Raw genomic sequence first — 13,379 nt, forward strand, 5'->3', positions numbered from 1 at the left:
CACCACTGTACTCTAGCCTGGGCAATAGAGCGAAACATCTCAAAAGATAAAAAAGGAAGAATGGGAAAGTGGGAGATTTTTCCATTTGTCTGCCTAGTTATTATGTACGTAGTTGGAAACTAGAGGCCTGATTTTTTTAGCCTGTACAGAGCCTTAAAATTTTTTAAATTATTCATCACCATTTAAAAATTAGAAGACTAGATTTATTTACCACTTCTCTGGAAAATCTAATCCAACAAAACCAGGCCCACCTTTCTGTATGGAAACCAGCAGCTGTTCTTTTTTTTTTTTTTTCTTTTAAGAGATGGAGTCTTGCTTTGTTGCCCAAGAGCTGCTCCTACCTTAACCTCCCAAAGTGATAGGATTACAGGCATGAGCAACCATGCCTCTCCTAGACAGCTGTTCTTAGCCTGCCTTGTTCCCATCCTGCTACCTTCCTCTGTTTGCCTCACTCCGACACACGTCTATCTTTGTGAACGCTATAGGTAGAAGCAAGAATCAAGGTTCAGGAAGCCGGCTGGGCGTGGTGGCTCACTCCTGTAATCCCAGCACTTTGGGAGGCCATGGCGGGCCCGTCACCTGAGGTCAGGAATTCAAGACCAGCCTGGCCAACATGGCAAAACCCTCTACTAATACAAAAATAAGCTGGGCATGGTGGTGGGCGCCTGTAATCCCAGCTACTTGGGAGACTGAGGCAGGAGAATCGCTTGAACCCGGGAGGCGGAGGTTGCAGTGAGCCAAGATTGCGCCACTGCACTCTAGCCCCAGGCGACAGAGTGAGACTCTGTCTAAAAAAAAAAAAAAAGGAAGTTGAAATGGGGGTAGGGGAGTGGGGGTAGTAATGACAGGGGGGGCTCTCCTTCCTGGACTGGAAGAATGGTGTGCAGGCAGCAGGGTGGGGCAAACATGCTGAGCACTGGGTCAGCCGTTGGACTAATGGGTTGCTAACCCTTCCTTGCTTCCTTGTTGTGTGACCGTGGGCAGTTTGCTTTGCTTCTGTGACCCATGTGGCTTTGTCATTGCAAATGGTAGGAAATCTCAAGAGCTATCACCTGGGGAAGAAGCTGACAATGGCAGGTGCTCAGAAAGCACTAGAAAAACTGACTCCCAGTGAAATCAGATCATCAGACAACCCATCTTTATCTTTTTTTTATCTTTTTATCTTTTTTTAATGCACCTTCCTTTATCTTTTTTTTGTTTGTTTGTTTTTCCCTTCTCATCTTCTCTAGCCATTTCATAAAAACTTCGCCCTCAAATAAATGAGCAGGTCACCAATAACCTATTGGCTTCACTAAGGAACTGTTGTTTCAATTTCCAGAAACCATATTTTGTCATCATTTCATTCTTATCTCTCACGCATTACTGATTGATCTCTTAAAAGAAGGCAGTTTGTCCTCCAAAAATACTGTGTTCTCTTTCCAGCAAGCTTTGGGGTCCTGAGGTTCACAGAGGCTCCTCCATCTCCCTCTGACAGACCGCCTACCCCATCTTAGGTCTTGGATGGGAGACTCTATAGCATTTCTCATTATGTTATGTTTTTTACACATTTAAATCAGCCTTTGGACATTGCATAGTTTTAGTTTGTTTTAGCTTTTTGAATAGGAAATAAATCCAAATAGATAATTCAGAAATAAAAATAAGACCAGGCACGTGGCTGATGCCTATAATCTCAGCACTTTGGGAGACTGAGACAAGAGGATCAATTGAGCCCAGGAGGCTGAGACCAGCCTGGGCAACATAGCAAGACTCCACCTCTACAAAAAAGTAAAAAAGCTGGATGTGGTGGCACATCCTTTTGGGTTTTTTTTCTGTTTTTTTTTTTTGTTGTTGTTGTTTTTGTTGTTGTTTGAGAAGGAGTCTCCTTCTGTTGCCTAGGCTGGAGTGCAGTGGCGCTATCTTGACTCACTGTAACCTCCGGCTCCCAGGTTCAAGCGATTTTCCCACCCCAGCGTCCTGAGTAGCTGGTATTACAGGCATCTGCCACCACGCCTGGGTAATTTTTGTATTTTTAGTAGAGACGGGGTTTCACCATGTTGGTTGGCCAGGCGGTTCTTGAACTCTTGACCTCAGGTAATCCGCCCATCTCAGCCTCCCACAGTGCTGGGATTACAGGCATGAGCCACTGCACCCAGTGGTGGCACACCCTTGTATCCCAACTACTCAGGAGGCTAAGGTGGGAGGATCGTTTGTGCCCAGGAGTTCCAGGCTGCAGTGAGCTATGTTCACACCACTGCATTCCAGGATGGGCAACAGAGCAAGACTCAATCTCTAAAAGATAATAGTAATAGGAAAAGAAAAATAAAAACAATATAGAAAATATACATTAAGAAGTCCCTCACATGTCTCTCTGGGTAGTTCTTTATGCAAATAGAACCAATATGAGTATATATTTTGATCTTCCCTTTTTCTTAGAGAAAAAGTTACATACAACATATACTTTCTTGTCTTGATTTTTTTCACCTAAAATATGACCATCTTTTAAGGATTTATGAAGAGTAGACTATAAGAAGCTTGCTCATTCTTTCGGCTTTATAATGTTCAATTACGTTGTGTAGATCCGTCATACTTACTCAGTGACTTATTATTTCTAATATTTGCTATTGCAAATCATGATACAGCAAATACCTTGCGCATACGTTTGTTTCCTGTTTGTGAACACATTTCTTCACGGCTGATTCCTAGTAGTGATACTGCTAGCGTAAAGGAAAAATGCATTTGTGCTTTTGAGGGATTATAGGCGTGAGCCACTGGGCCTTGCCCCGGGAATAAGAAATAAGTTTTTTGAGACCAAGTCTAGCTCTGTTGCCAGGCTGGAGTATAGTGGTACAATCTCGGTTCTCTGCAACCTCCGCTTCCTGGGTTCAAGTGATTCTCCTGCCTCAGCCTCCTGAGTAGCTGAGACTACAGACACATGCTATCACACCCAGCTAATTTTTGTATTTTTAGTAGAGACGAAGTTTCACCATGTTGGCCAGGATGGTCTTGATCTCTTGACCTCGTGATCTTCCCACCTGGGCCTCCGAAAGTGCTGGGAATATAGGTGTGAACCACCACGCCTGGCCAGAAATAAGTTCTTTATCCAAAACTCTTTTGTGTTGGGGAGGTCCTTACACTGGATTTCTTTACCTGCAGATTTCTATTGAGTTCCTTTTATTCTCCAAAACCTGACCTTCCGTGCCAAGGCTGAGCATTTTACCTGACTCGATGGGCGTGAGGGTCTAATGTCAAGCCTGCCTCTGCACATTTGGTATTTTCTGCTCCTTGCCATCTTCTAGATCTTTTCAGTAAGCCATCTGGCTAGAAGGGAGCTCCACCTTCACTGAGGAATTCTTTCCTTCCAGTCTCTTTATTAATTGCTGTGGGAGTCCAAAGCACATTAAACAGCTGCATCCCAGAAGAGTTCCTTACTTGGAACTTCCTCCTCAGCACGTGCTTGTACTGCCTTTGTTCTTGTACCAGCCTTTACTGACCTGGCCGAGGGACAGTTAGAGTCTAGTGCTTAGGAGTGCAGGCTCAGGAGCCAAATTGCCCAGATTGAAATTAAATCTCTGCCACTCACTAGCTATGTGGTATTGGACAAGTTTCCTAATCTCTTTGGGTCTCAGTGCCCTCATCTGCCAAGTGGGATAATATAGTCCCTATTTCATAGGGTGGTTGTGAGGAGTAAATGATTTGATGTATGTGCTTAGCCCCGAGCCCACAGTGCCTGGCACGTAGTAAACCCTGACTACAGGTGAGCTCCCACGGTAATGGAGATGATGATAATGATGGCAGTGGTGATGATGGTTGACAGTGACAGTGAGGGTAAAGTCAGTGGTGATTACAGTGACAGTGATGATGATGACCTGACCGTGACAATGATGTTCATGGTAATGATGATGACGGTGATGATGGTGATTAAGAGCGCACTGAGCCCTGCCACTTAACAAGCTACATTTTTGTGACCTTGAGCAAGCAGTGCAATCACTTACCCTGTTTGTTTCTCATTTCTTCATTGTTTTGTACCAATGGGAATGGTACTATTCATCTAAAGCAAGAGTCAGTTAAACAACAGCAGCCTGTGCGCCAGATCTGGCCTGTCACCTGTTTTTTTGTTTGTTTGTTTGTTTGTTTGTTTGTTTTAGACAGAATCTTGCTCTATCACCCAGGCTGGAGTGCAGAGGTGCCATCTCAGCTCATTGCAACCTCTGCCTCCCAGATTCAAGCGATTCTCTTACCTCAGCCTCCCGAATAGCTGGGATTATAGGCACCCGCCACCACACCCAGCTAATTTTTTTGTTTTGTGGAGACAGGGTTTCACCATGTTGACCAGGCTGATCTCAAACTCCTGACCTCAGGCAATCTGCTCGCCTCGGCCTCCCAAAGTGCTGGGATTACAGGCATGAGCCACCATGCCCAGCCCCCCCCTTTTTTTAATTTTAAACTTTTATCTTTATTTTAGATTCGGGGGGGGGTGCATGTGCAGGTTTGTTACAGGGTATATTGCATGATGCTGAGGTTTGGGCTTCTATTAACCCCGTATAGTGAACCCATATAGTGAACATAGTGTCCAACAGAAGTTTTTTTTAGCCCTTTCTCCCTCCCGTTTTCAAGTCCCCGGTGTCTATTGTTCCCATCTTTATGTTCATGTATACCCAATGTTTAGCTCCCACTTGTAAGTGATAATTTTTTTAAAATAAAGTTTTATTGGAACACAGTCATACCCATTGATTTGCATATTGTCTATGGCTGCTTTTGCTACAGTGGTGGAGTTGAGTAGTTGCACCAGAAACCTTGTGGTCTTATGACCTTATGGCATACATAGTGAAAAATATTTACTATCTGGCTCTTTACAGAGACAGTTTGCTGACCTCTGGTCTAAAGGAGTGGTTGTGAGGATGCAGGAGATGATGCCTCCGCCTAGAAACTCGCCACATAGTAGGTGTCCAATACAGTGGCCCTGCATCAACCAAGCATTGAACTTTTATGAACTCAATGCTGGGCTCTTACCTCCACCCCCACCACTCTCCTCCCACCTGAAGAGGATAAATAGAGGGAGTGATTACAATATGAATAGTTTAATTAGGAATATCATGAAATGGTATTTTGCATATATATTTTTATCATGTACTATACATTTCCATATGCATCAAATATGCATGCATATTAGTCTACAGCAGTGGATATAAAAAACTATGTCCTGTAGACTGTACTTTACGGGTTGCTTAAGACTCTTTATCAAGGGTAATTTTGGCACTGATTTTCCCTTTGCCTGATGACTTCAGTAACTTACATCCAAGGAAGATGCGACTCCCCTCTAAATGGTAGCGATGAAGATTATCTTCATCTAGAGCAAAGTGTCAGAATGTGCTAACCATTGAAAATGAATCCTATGTGCAGATAAAACCTTGCTGAAATCATAAGTGGGAGAATAGTATTGTAGTTACAAAATTCAATGCAGTCACTTCTTTTTTTTTTTTTTCTTTTCCCCAGACAGACATCTGTTCTGTAAAATGAAGTACACATGTATCGTTTACATTTGGCCTTATTTATTGCTTCATAGTTGAAGCAGGCAGGTCACCTTGCAAAATGCAGAGGAACACCCCCTTAATTTTGCAAGTGGCATATATTGATAATAATGTCACCTTTTTCCACTTCCTTCTTTGAGTTGTTGTGAGAATCAATGAGATATAGGTAGGAAGATGCTCAGAGAAGCTAAGTGCGGTAGACAGGCACAGTGTAATCTGGTTACAGCGCTTCCATCCTTGACAAGCAGGAGCTGTCTTCGCATCGAGCTAATCTGGAGGGGAGAGAGAGGCTCAGTGATGCGAGGACTGGGCCAGCCAATCTTCTAGGGAGCTTGGGTAATAAATGCTCTTAATTGAGTGAATTCTCTTCATTAGAAAATAAGCAAATTATTTTCTGATTTAATGAGTTAAAAAGCTTCTAATTAACTCCAGTAGAAAGATTTTCTTTTATGTTTTATTTTATTTTATTCTTTTTGTTTTGTTTGTTTTTATAGAGATGAGATCTTGTTATGTTACCCAGGCTGGTCTTGAACTCCTGGCCTCCAGTGATCCTCTTCCCTTGGCCTCCCAAAGTGCTGGGATTACAGGCATGAGCCATGACATCTGTCCTGCTTTCACATTTTAGTAGTTAAGCTCTGTGTTCTTTGCATTAATGTAACTGGACGACTAAATGCAGGTCTCATGCTTGCTGCTTGCAGAGTTCAATTAATAAGAGTGAGGCCTTGTAATAAGACAGTGAATTTATTAACCAAAACTAGTAAAGGGGAAGTGATCCGATTCCTATCCAAAGTAACCACTTCCATTTTGCGGGGAAGAAAACTCCAGTTTTCCCTTACAGGAGTGAGCCAGGCACAGTGGCTCACTCCTGTAATCCCAGCACTTTGGGAGACCAAGACAGGCGGTTCACCTGAGGTCAGGAGTTCGAGACCAGCCTGGCCAACATGGTGAAACCCCATCTCTACTAAAAAAATATAAAAATTAGCCAGTGGACACCTGTAATCCCAGCTACTTGGGAGGCTGAGGCAGGAGAATTGCTTGAACCTGGGAGGCAGAGTTTGCAGTAAGTAGAGATCATGCCACTGCACTCCAGCCTGGGCAACAGAGTGAGGCTCCGTCTCAAAATAAATAAATACATAAATAAATAAACAGGGAAAACTTGATAAGGAATGCATGCAGGAATTGGGCTGAGTACTGTCTGTGTGTCTTGTTCTGGTGGCCATCTTGGGTCCCAGTCTACCTGGACATTGGGCTGGTGTCATCTCAACAATGGCTGGATTGTTAACTCACCACTGTGAAGTCATCTCTGGAATTTTGCAGCTGGGTGTCCAGGCTTGATCCAAGATTAGCCCCTGGAACTTCTAAGAAGGCACATAGGCAAATACTAGTACTGTGTGATCCACGCCCTCCTGTAAATTCTCCAGTGGCCTCATTTCGAAATTCTTTTACACATTGGCCCTAGAGTCTGGCCGTGTCCAGTGGTTCATCCTAGGCCTTGGCTCTTCCCTTTATTCACACTTGCTTGGCAAAAGCATCGTCCCTTGAGCTTTATCACCAGATGTGGCCTCTCCCCTACCCCTCACTCACGTGCAGACTGACTAGAAGTGACCATGTCCAAAGACGTGTGTCTTCTCTGAGACTCAGTCCCCATTGCCTTCCTGTTGCTAAGCTGTCACTAAGCATTTTTTTGCTCCTGTCTTCTGAGTGCTCTTACCTAAGGGGACACTGGTTGTGGCATTTTCACAAATAGCCACCGGAGAGTGAAGTTGGGCAGTTTAGGAGATACATTGACAATAATGCAGTGACTCTTGTTTTATATTTTCAAACCAAAGCAATCTATTAGTTTTGCATCAAGGCATTCTTTTATAATGGACACTCGCATAAAAGTTGTGAAAACTGCATTGGAAACAGCATATTTAAACATTATGATGTCAGTCTGTTGAATTTATGCAGACCTTCAAATGTTAGTCTTCTGGCTCTCCCAGAAAAGCAACAGTTCTCTCTGAAATTGCCCATTATGTGAAATGCAGGTGATTACCACTCATTCACATCTGCACTGTCACCTGTGTGGTGGATGTGGGGGTTTGGCGCAGCACGCTGGTATGCTGTCATCCAAGGTTAGGTGTGTATGCACAGAGGAAGGCATTTCATGTAATTCCAAACAATTCAATAAAAATGTAATTCAAAGGGGGAACTACAGTCCCTAGGCCCTTTCAGAGTACAGATAATGTTCCAGATTAAAGGCTGAAGCTTTGTTCATTATAGTCAAATAACGTAAGTGTGTGAATTACCATTTTCCTTGCCGTTGGTCTATTTCAAAAGTGTGCCATTTTCCCATTATAATAATAGGCTGCATTTTCTTAAAATCATTTGATTATGATTGGTCCCGTCTATTCAGTTTGCAAATAAAAAGCTTTTGTGGTGATAAACTAGCTGTTCTAAAACAGCCTTAATCTTGGTTCTGCTTTTGAACTGCGACAGGTCAGACTCTGCGAAAGGCTGAGAGAAGCCGGTCCTGCTCACGAGAGAAAAAGGAGGTAAATGTGTCCCTGGCGAGGGCTGATGGGAGGCAACTCCATTTGAAAGGACCTGAGGGAGCAGGGTGGCGAATAAGTGTCCCTAAATCTACTGTTTTCTCTCGGGGTCCCAAGCTTGAATCCTGGAGCAAATGACAGTGAGCAACTAGGCTTACCAACCCAGTATCACTTGTAATAACCATCACTTGTAATAATCATGTCTGAGTGTATCGGTTAGCTTCATCTGTGTAACAAATCATCCCAGATTTTAGTGGCTTAAAACAGCAACCAGATATTTAGTTCTGGATTTGGTGGGTTAGCAATTGGGGCTTATCTGGGCAGTTCTGCTGCTGGACCAGGCTCTGCATGGGGCTCACTCATGCTTCTGCAGTTCATGGCTGTGTTGACTAGGGGGTACTTGAGTGTCAGGGTGCCTCAGTTCTCCTCCAGATACTTCTCGTGTGCCAGCAGTCTAGGCAGGTTTTTTCACATCGTGCTTCAAGGGCTCAAGAGTGCAGCAGTGGCAACTGCAGGACTTCTTGAGTCCTAGGCTTACAAGTTACACAGTGTTGCTTCTACCACTTTCTATTCTATTTTTTTTTTATTTTTTTTAAGACAGGTCACGCTCTGTTGCCCAGGCTGGAGTGCAATGGTGCGATCTCAGCTCACTGCAACCTCCGCCTCCCGGGTTCAAGCGATTCTCCTGCCTCAGCTTCCCAAGTAGCTGGAATTACAGGCGCCCGCCACCACACCTGGCTACTTTTTGTATTTTTAGTAGAGACGGGGTTTCACCATGCTGGCCAGGCTGGTCTTGAACTCCCAGCCTCAGGTGATCCGCCTGCCTCCATCTCCCAAAGTGCTGGGATTACAGGTGTGAGCCACCACACCCAGCCCCACTTTCTATTCTTGAAAGCAGGCCACAAGGTCCCAGATTCAAGGAGTGGGGAAGTAGACCTCACCTTTTGATGGGAAGAGCTACAAAATATTGTGGTCATTCTTGAAACCCACCACCCTCCCCTGTCTCCCCACCCCCCTGCCTCTGAACCCACCTGCTCTGTGCCAGGCACCAGGGGGACCTGGACTAGAGGTTGAGTGAAACACAGTCCTTGATCTCGGGATATGCACTGTCTAGTTGGAAGAGAGCTACAGCACGATCATTACAATACAGGGTGAGAAGTGCCATCATAGAAGGACAGAGAAAGTGAGATTTTAATACAGAAACCAGTCACCTGACTCTTCCAGCAATATCAAGAAAGCCTTTGCAGAAAAGGTGATGTGCAGGCTGCTTCTTGAAGGATGACTAGGAGTTTTCCAGGCCAAGGAATCAGTACAGTCAAAGTCAGAGAGACATAAATAAGGAAGGTTGCAAGATCATGGCGCCTAAAGCGAGTGGGAAGTGGTAGTAAGGAGCCATAGGTTACTCCAGGGCCCTTTGATCAAGTCCCAGGCTTATGAGAATATAAAATTGAGTCTTATTTAGTGGAGATGGGGCAGGAGTGCCAGGGAGAGAAATTGTGTGGCTCATCAGAAACATTGACCAATCCAGAAATTCATCCACACATACCTACTGACACTTTTGATTGTAAAGTGTCATCATTCCTATGATGAAAGGGCATTTGTCTGGCTTAGCTGGGTCCAGGGCCTCAAAAATGGCAAGAAGACGTGGTCCTTCTCCTTCCATCTCTGGAGCTGTCCTGGCCAGCTCTGAGGAGGAAGCTGGGGCTAGACTGCACTCAGCATCGTGTGAGTTACATGACCTTCACCTTCTGTTGTTTCCTTCATCAGCTGTAACCAGAATAGCCAGTTTGCGTTTTCTTTTTCTTTCAATCAGCCCACCTGGGATGAGGGCTGGACGAAGCCTTAGGAACTTCGATGCTGCTGAAAAGATCTAAGTGTCGCCCAAGTGGGCAGTCTAGGGGCAAAGCCAGGGTGGATTTTCCCACTCCTTCTGGTAAGGAATCTTTCTCTGGAGGCAGAAGCAAGTGCCTGTCTTCCCACAACATCCTTCCAGGGACCCTGAGGTGGAGGAGCAGGGATGGAAGTGAGCCCAGACCTGTGGGCCTCCCTCAGTTAACTGACCGGGGGTGAAGACCAGCCCGCAAGCCGAGGAGGAAACCTTGAACCTGCCCCTGGCCTTTGGTCACAGAATAGCAGCATCCCATTTATCCACATTAAGAAATAACTGGGGAACCACAGAGCGGGGCAGGGGAAACTAGTTGAGGCTCTGTCTCTCTCTAGCAGTGCGACTCCCCTAATTGCTGCTTTCCCAGCCACTCCCATTGTGCCCATCACGGGAGAGCATTTCAGATCATTTCTCTTCTGGGAGGCGCTTATAGTGAGAAATGGAGAGTGAGGCTGTTTATCACAATACCCAGGCTTAACCTGGAAAGATATTTCACTCGCTTTCAGGCCTTCTGAAAAAAGGAGAGTGCTAGCTCTCTTAACAGAGATTTTGTTCGGTTACAAAACCAAAACAAAAAACCAGCCCCAAACAATTATTTTCAAAAGCAAACAAATAAATAAAGGCTGAGCACAGTGGCTCCCACCTATAATCCCAGCACTTTAGAAGGCCAAAGTGGGTGGATTACTTGAGCCCAGGAGTTCAAGACCAGCCTGGGCAACATGGTAAAACCCCAACTCTACTAAAAAATAATTATTGGGGGGGGGGGGAGAAAAAGAACAGCAAGCTGCTAGGACTCTCATCTGATAGATTATAACATGCCTTTTCCACCCACCTCTTCTTTCTGCATCCTGCACCCTCTCTCCTGACTCCCCAGCCCTCTGTGCCTCACCCAGGATGCCAGGTATAGATCAAACTATGTCACCATGAAAGGCACGGAGACCAGCTGTCTCTTTCCCAGAGCTGGTTAGAACAAATGTTGTATTTCTCAAGGTGGTGAGATAGTGCGGCCAGCACTCCCTGGAGGATGAACACGTGGTTTCCATCCTGGGTTGGGATCGGGTACTTCTTTGAGGGATCTTAAGCCACCATGATAAAGGGAAGATGTGGCTGTTGTCAATGAACTCGCCAGGCCAAATTCAGCCCAAAGGTGTGTTGTATCTAGCTCGTACCCTGTTATAATTTTTAAAAAGTAGATGTCCACATTTAAAAGTTGTGGATTTTTAAAAAGATGTTTAAATCCACATTTAAAATGGTTAAATCCACATTTCAACATTGCCAACCACAGTACTTAGCAACCTCTGGATATTTGAAAGCTCCCAGGTGGCCGGGTGTGGTGGCTCACACCTGTAATCCCAGCACTTTGGGAGACTGAAGCGGGAAGATTGCTTGAGCCCCAAGACTTCGAGACCAGCCTGAGCAACATAAGCAAGACTCCTTCTCTACAAAAAAATTTTAAAAATTGAACAGGTGTGAGGCCAGGCGTGGTGGCTCACACCTGTAATCCCAACACTTTGGGAGGCCGTGGTGGGCAGATCACCTGAGGTCAGGAGTTCGAGACCAGCCTGGCCAACATGGTAAAACCCCATCTCTAGTGAAAATACAAAAATTAGCCGGGCGTGGGGGCGGGTGCCTGTAATCCCAGCTGCTTGGGAGGCTGAGACAGAAAAATCACTTGAACTCAGACAGCGGAGGTTGTAGTGAGCCGAGACCGGGCCACTGTACTTCAGCCTGGGCGCCAGAGTGAGACTTGTCTCAAAATAAATAAAATAAAATAATAAAAATCAGGTGTGGTGTCTTGTGCCTGTAATCTCAGCTGCCCTGGAGGCTGAGGCGGGAGTATCACTTGAGCCCAGGAGTTCAAGGCTGCAATAAGCTATGATAACACCACTGCATTCCAACCTGGACAACAAAACCCTGTCTCAAAAAATTTTTTTTTAATTAAAAGAAGTTCCTAGGTGATTCTAATGTGCAGCAGTTTGAGAACCACTGGCATAAAGCACTCAGCACAGGGCCTGGTGCAGTTTATTCATTCATATGTTTATTCATTCATTCGTACTTACATAACTAACCCAATGTCCAGGCCTCTTTCCAAACCAGTTAGGTTAAAATATCTGGGTGTGCAACCTGGGCATCAGAATGTTTTAATCCCCCAAGTGGTTCCGATGTGCAGCCATGGATAAGAACCAGCTCTTTCCATGGATTAAGTAGACTGGCATACAAAAATTAGCCAGGCGTAGTGGTACATGCCTGTAGTACCAGCAACTCGGGAGGCCGAGGCAGGAGAATCTCTTGAACCCAGGAGGTAGAGGCTGCAGTGGGCCAAGATCACACCACTGCACCCCAGCCTGGGCAACAGAGTGAGACTCTATCTCAAAAAAAGGAAACAAAATAAATAGCTCTGGCTCTCGACCCAGGTCGTAGAGCCTGTACCCTGTGCCTGGCTTCCCTGGCCCCGAAGGCACCTCAGTTCTCCACTGCTGTCACAGATACCAAGAGGCAAAACCAAAGACGAGAATGATAAACATTACAGATGAGCCCCAAATAAAGCTCCAGGGAGCGCCAGAGGCGGGAAAGGCTTCCTGGAGAGGTGGCCTGAACTGAGGTATTGGAAAGGTTACAGTCATTTCTTTTTTTTTGAGGCATAGTCTTACTGTGTCACCCAGGTTGGAGTACAGTGACACGATCTCAGTTCACTGCAACCTCCACCTCCCGGGTTCAAGCGATCCTCCTGCCTCAGCTTCCTGAGTAGGTGGGATTACAGGTGTGTCCCACCATGCCTGACTAATTTTGGTATTTCTAGTAGAGATGGGGTTTCATCATGTTAGCCAGTCTGGCCTCAAACTCCTGCCCTCAAGGGATCCTCCCGCCTTGGCCTTCCAAAGTGCTGGGATTACAGGCTTGAGTCACTGTGCCTGGCCAGGTTACAGTCATTTCTGAAAAATGTAGCTTTGATGGTTGGCTTGAAGGCAGTAGATAAGTTCAGTTCAACTGGTAAAAATATTCTCAGCCTCGTTTCTAACAAGTATTCATGGTTCCTGCCTGTGGAGATTATGTAGTGTTTATGGCCCTTGGACATGAATTATTAATGATTTTGAAATTGTGGTCATTGTAGTTTACTCAAAAATCATTAGGAAGTAAATTTATCATGCAGTGTTAGAAAAAAGGAGATCACAGAGGAGGAAGAAATATGTATTCATCATCCAGTTCATCCCTACAGCATCCACACTGGTGCCTAGGGCACTGTGGGGCTCATGAGCATGGTGCTGGGGACATGTCCCCTTACTGCTCAGAGCCACTGAGGCCCCTGGTGGCTCTGTGAATTAATACCTCCAGTTTGCTGTGAGGGCTGCAGTTCAGGTCCTGGGGCCAAGCAGCTCTGCCTCAAATCCCAGCTGTTGACCTTGGACAAGTCTCTTGAGCCCTCTCACCTTGTTTGATAATGCCCACTTTGGAGAG

The 13,379-nt window shown here is 45.3% G+C and overlaps 1 protein-coding gene across 1 annotated transcript in view; it reads left to right on the forward strand.

The window, feature by feature from the left end:
- The window catches only part of KIAA0556 (KIAA0556 ortholog), a 259,351-nt gene that overhangs the window by 17,262 nt on the left and 228,710 nt on the right, over window positions 1–13,379 (forward strand). Inside the window, exon 2 of the mRNA XM_011982338.1 lies at window positions 7,986–8,041. Coding sequence (XP_011837728.1) covers window positions 7,986–8,041 — 56 coding nt within the window. The remainder of the gene's footprint in view (window positions 1–7,985; window positions 8,042–13,379) is intronic.

This window comes from Mandrillus leucophaeus, unplaced genomic scaffold (assembly GCF_000951045.1).
Source record: "Mandrillus leucophaeus isolate KB7577 unplaced genomic scaffold, Mleu.le_1.0 Scaffold24, whole genome shotgun sequence".
NCBI lineage: Eukaryota > Metazoa > Chordata > Mammalia > Primates > Cercopithecidae > Mandrillus > Mandrillus leucophaeus.